This window comes from Arvicola amphibius, chromosome X (assembly GCF_903992535.2).
Source record: "Arvicola amphibius chromosome X, mArvAmp1.2, whole genome shotgun sequence".
Classification (NCBI taxonomy): Eukaryota; Metazoa; Chordata; class Mammalia; order Rodentia; family Cricetidae; genus Arvicola; species Arvicola amphibius.
In genome coordinates this window covers 94,818,951-94,824,344 of record NC_052065.1, presented here as the reverse complement: position 1 = coordinate 94,824,344, position 5,394 = coordinate 94,818,951, and the positions used below count along the sequence as shown (strand labels likewise).

General features: G+C 37.4%; 1 protein-coding gene across 1 annotated transcript; it reads right to left on the bottom strand.

The window, feature by feature from the left end:
• Tceal7 (transcription elongation factor A like 7) lies at positions 1–297 on the bottom strand. The gene has a single exon (XM_038315937.1). The coding sequence runs from the start codon at positions 295–297 to the stop codon at positions 1–3; it is 297 nt and encodes a 98-aa protein (XP_038171865.1).
• Positions 298–5,394: the final 5,097 nt, after the last annotated feature.

The following is a 5,394-nucleotide window of genomic DNA, read 5'->3' as shown; positions in this document are numbered from 1 at the left end:
TTAAAAGGGGCGTTCCCGAGAATGGGTATGGTTAGAATGCAGAGCCCTAAATTTTTTTCTCAGACTTCTTATTTCTTCCATACATCTTTCCATCTCGTCTTCCTCTCCTGTCATTTCTTCACCTTTAAAATGCCTATAGTCTATATCTTCTTTAAATTCTTCAAGAGACTGAAGCAGCCGCTGTCTGAAATTCCCTTCCATTCGCTGGCCTTCAAATGCTCCATAGGGATGTTCCTCCTCCATCTTTGGCTCACTGCACTTGGGCTTTCCTTCTTTTTCACTACAGGACTTTTGCATGATGTTGTTTCCTTCTTAACTCCAGGGAGAAAAAGCAGAGACGAATTACTTTGTTACTTTTGAATTGCTTTCTCTTTGAATCAAGGTATTAGGCCATTTCCCGATTCCTGACTGGTCCACAGTTCCAGTCTTTTAGAAACTGAGAATGTCTCAGCTTCTTCAGCTTTCTTTCCAATATCCTTTTCCTCTTCCCACCCTTCAACCCTGAACCCACCCATTTGTCAGTAGATAAATTGAGTGGCTAGCAAAGCTGCAAACTTTACCCAGCATTGTCCCTTCCCAGCTCCCACCCTAAGAACACAGGTCTAAGTGACAACCACACACCACCCTGTACAAATGCAGGATAGTTTCTCACTCGGTCTTCCCGCCGGGTGGTCTCTGTGAACACAGATCCCTGGACCTACGAACAGAAACAAGGGGTCAGGGAAGAGAGAGTGGAATCTGCGACTTTTATCACTGTGGTAGTTCAAGTAATCCACTGCCTGGTTCTTTTCCTATCCTCTAGAATTTTTTGTGCCTGTTCCCTGCTCCTCACTCTCAGGCTTGATCCTTGTAAGAGTAGGTATCTCCCATCTCCCATTTTGACCCCACCATTTCAGGTTAGCATTAAATGGTGTGAACTCCTTTTAAATTATCTTGATTTTTATTGTCTCCATCCCATGCATTCAGTCTTTATCCATCCATTAAATCACATTTCAGTGCCACCATGTTCTTCAGTGAATTGGGAAAAGACAAAAAAGGGGGCCAAGTTTTTCAGGACAAGAGAAGCCTATTGTTTCTCAGTTATCACTAAATCACTAGGTGTTTCTCAAGCCTTTCCTATGTTCCCTGGTTTTTTTCCAAATACGCAATTATTGGCAGCAAGATAGCTCAGTGGATAAAGGCACTTGCTGCTGCTTAGCCTGAAAACCTTAGTTCAGGCTCTTAGATCTCTGGGATCTACATGGTAGGAGGAGATAACCAGCTCCTGCATATTGTCCTCTGACCTCCACGTGTACATAGTGGAACATGCACTCACGAACATGCATGCAAATAGATACACTAATTAAAAATTAATACAAATACAATTGTCTATCCCCCAATTATAGATCTGGGGAAACAAGTTTAGATGGATTCCTGTCTCCTTCAGCCACTCTCACTCCAAGGGGTCCTGGTGGTTTCTGCACAACCAGTCTGCTGGGGTTTAAGGAATTTACCTTCTCTTCTCCTTGGCCACGAGTCTTCAGGGCAGTAAAGAGCTCGCACCCAGAGGAGAAAGGAACCTGGATATATAACGACTTGGGCTCACGTCAGTTTCTAATCACGTGAGGATTATGTCATCTTCCAACTCTGGTCCCCACTTTCCCCTCCCATCAGCAGTGCTGCAGAAGTAGACCTGTCTCCTAACCTCCCACCCCTGCCACACCAGGCCCTGTCACTCATTTTTGCCTTTGCTAATTTCAGAGGTCAAAAGTGGCCCCTTCTCCTTATGGATGGAATGTGCCTTTCTCTGATTACCAGGGAGGGGCTGCATTTTCTCATGATTATATTAACCATTATTCCTTTTTTAGGGATTGTGTTGAGAGAAAGGATTAATCGTCCTTGTCTTGGTTGCAAGAACAGGAAAGTAGCAGTCTTCCCTCTACTTATCCTTCCCTCAGACATGAATAAGTATCATTTTCGTTATAGTCTAATATTTAAAACCAAATTGGAGTATACAAGACAAACTAGGAAACGAGGTAACAATTGGGTTTACGTATTTTCACTTTTTTTCCAGGAATCTTCTTAGTTTTCAACTTTCCATAAACACAAGTCTCATAATTTGAAATAAGGTAAAGATATGCATATTTGGAAAAAAAGACTAAAAATAGGAAGATAAAAAGACCCAAGCACCTGTTTCAGCTAATGAAGTCAGAATATAAATATAGACCTTTCAGGCAGGCACATTTTTAGAAGTTCAAAATGTACAGAGCAGTTGGAGCAGGCCCTTACAGAGACTTTAGAGCAGGTGAAGGCCTCCTGTCACATGGATCGCTAAGACTATAATCCCACAACATTCTATCCTTAGGTATGCAGATCTCAGAGTCAATCACAAATATCTACTAGTTTGATTCCACACTTTCAGCTTGTGTCATGTCATGTCCTTTTATTCCCTTGAATGTTGTGCCCTGAACATTCCACTTTTTAAAATATTTATCTTCGCTCAGAACTTTTCTTGTTTTCTTCTCTCAAACATTTCTGTCCTATTTCTTTTTCTAGACTTTATTCTTCCATTTTAAGAAAGTCAGTTATGGAAACCACTACCCATCATACTAAACACATATTTAGTACTTACATAATGGTTTTGCTTACCTGAAAATAAGCAATGGGGAAAACTATGCGAAGTTCTTCTGTCTTGTTTATTAGGAAGTCTGTAGCTCATTGCAAATGTAATCACTACTAGTAAGCTTGATGTAAACGATTCCAGAAAAAAGTTAACTGAGCAGAAGAGCTCTTTTAAAAAGTAGAGCTTTGTGGAGCCCATTTTGAAGGAATGATTAGCTTTAATAGAGAACCCAGCTAGTGAACAGCCAGAGAAGAAATAAGGCTTAGTCCAAAAGCTCACTAGAAACCAAATCCTACTAACACATTTGTAATTTAAGAAGTGAATCTTCTTGAAAGTGAATGTTAATATGACACCGGTGTTATCAACACCTTCATTTCAATCTTGTAAGAGAACTTAAGGTGAAACCATCCAACCTAAACTACCTAGGTCCTAGTTCCTTGGCCCACAGAAATTGAGATGATACAAGTTTGTTGTTTTGCATTACAAGTATAAGGACAATTTGTAATCCTGAAAAAGATAACACAGATAACTAGGAATTAAGTTTGTGTACTTCAAATGTACTTAACAAATTGTGGTCCTTTAACCTCTTTGAGATTTGCTGCATATAACATTTAAAATGTTTTAAGTTTTCTGCATTGAACTGTGACCATTCCTAACAACTGGGCACCATTTATAGGCAGAGATTTTGTCAGTACCACAGGATCCAAAATAAATACAGAGACGTAATATTAATTATAAATGTTCAGACGATAGCACTAGCTTATTACTAACTAGTTCTTACATTTAAAATTAACTCATATTTCTTATCTACCCTCTGCCACATGGTGGTACCTTCTCTCAACATGACATGTTCATCTTACTTTTCTCTGTATCTGGCTCGTGACTCCCCAAACTCCAACCTTCTTCCCAGCATTCTCTCTACCCCCAAAATCCTGCCTAGTATTGACCAATCAGCTTTTTATTAACAATGAGAGCAACACATTTTCACAGTGTGTGGAAGGATTATTCCACTCCATAGCATTTCCCCCCTTTTCTCTAAATAAAAATGAAGGTTTTAACTTTAGCATAGTAAAATTATATACAACAAAAATGCTTATATAGTAAGAATTACAGTTACAATGTCCAGTTGATTTGTATTTGGCAAATTTAGAGAAGATGTTCTATTATTTATCTTATCTTTGTGAGTCTAAAGTTTTATACCTAATTTAGCTTTTTATCATAGCTAAAGAAAACCTTTTCTAATTATTTAGTCTTTTTAACTTCATCACAGACCCCAGAAGGGTGAGATGTTACCTAACGACAGAGATATCTGGCTGTCTAAGTTCTTCTGTAACGTTGGGGCATCCAACTTTGGCCTATAAGCCTAATATATCTGACAGACATTTTAAAAAATATTTATTTATTTATTATGTATACAATATTCTGTCTGTGTGTATGTCTGCAGGCCAGAAGAGGGCACCAGACCTCATTACAGATGGTTGTGAGCCACCATGTGGTTGCCAGGAATTGAACTCAGGACCTTTGGAAGAGTAGGCAATGCTCTTAACCTCTGAGCCATCTCTCCAGCCCTGACAGACATTTTTGAGAAGAAAAGAATTTTGAAGAACTGTCTTGAAAAATTTTGGCAGTCACTTTTTTTGCATCCTGATGATCCATTTTTTGACAGCATACTGTCAGCAATTGAAGCAAGGGCAGTTTCTTGCTCAAATGGGATAGCTTTTGCCATAAAAAAGTAAACTCCATACAGAAGTTCTTCTATGCCCATAATCTTCTTTTGAAGCAATTGGGTGCTGTAAATAGCAAGTATATCTCGCTGTCAAGAAAAGCCTCATGTTATTAAAATATTTTAAATGCCATATTCTGTAGGTCTTTGAAATGTTTAAAAACTATCTATCCTAAATATATCAGTTTAACTTTGAAAACATACCTAATATGACTATAAGTTTGATTAGTATAGATGACTACTAACCAGTATTTCTTAATTATACATTACATTTTTAAATGAGTTGCACAAGCACAATGCCCCAAACACGAGTAGAAATATACATACAGTATAACAAAATTAACTTTAAATTTGCATCAATAAACCAAAATCCATACCAATGTAAAATATTTTGAGATTAATAGCTGCTTTTTTGGATTAAAGTAGATTCAATAATCTACTCATCATGTCTTTTATCTCATCACGTCTTTTTTTTTTCTTGTCAGTACTTCAATCTCCCACATACTGGGATCACAGGTATATACCAAGCCGAGCAGTCCTCTTAAGAATTTCCCCTACTTATTTCCATGTTACAGCATAAAAGTTCATCAAAATTCCTGCATGGAAGTATGTTAAAATACTCATCTACCATTGAATTCATACCTATACTACTAGATATTCTTTCAAAGAAATAATAAACTTATTCTGGGTATATATAAGTAGAATTCAATAAGTAGAATGCTTACCTAGCATGCACAATGGCCTGGATTTATTCCTTAGCAGTACATAAAATCTGGCATGGCAGCACGTGCCTGTAATCTCAATACTTAGGAGTTAGAGAAGAAAGATCAAAAGATTAGAAATTCATGATCATTCTCAGTTACATAGAGAGATCGAGGCCAATCTGGGATACATACAAGCTTTTCTCAAACAAATCAAAATTACATAAATTAAACTATGAAAGAATTATTCATTAAATATTGGATGTTCAGATTTATTGTATGTACACTAATGTTAACCTGGTCAATAGTAAACACAAATGGAGAAGACTTTGTGTTTCATATTATATTTATTTGTGTATGGATATACA

Excerpts from the sequence above, each read along its gene's own strand:
- Tceal7 (XM_038315937.1), bottom strand. The coding sequence starts at position 297 with ATGCAAAAGTCCTGTAGTGAAAAAGAAGGAAAGCCCAAGTGCAGTGAG.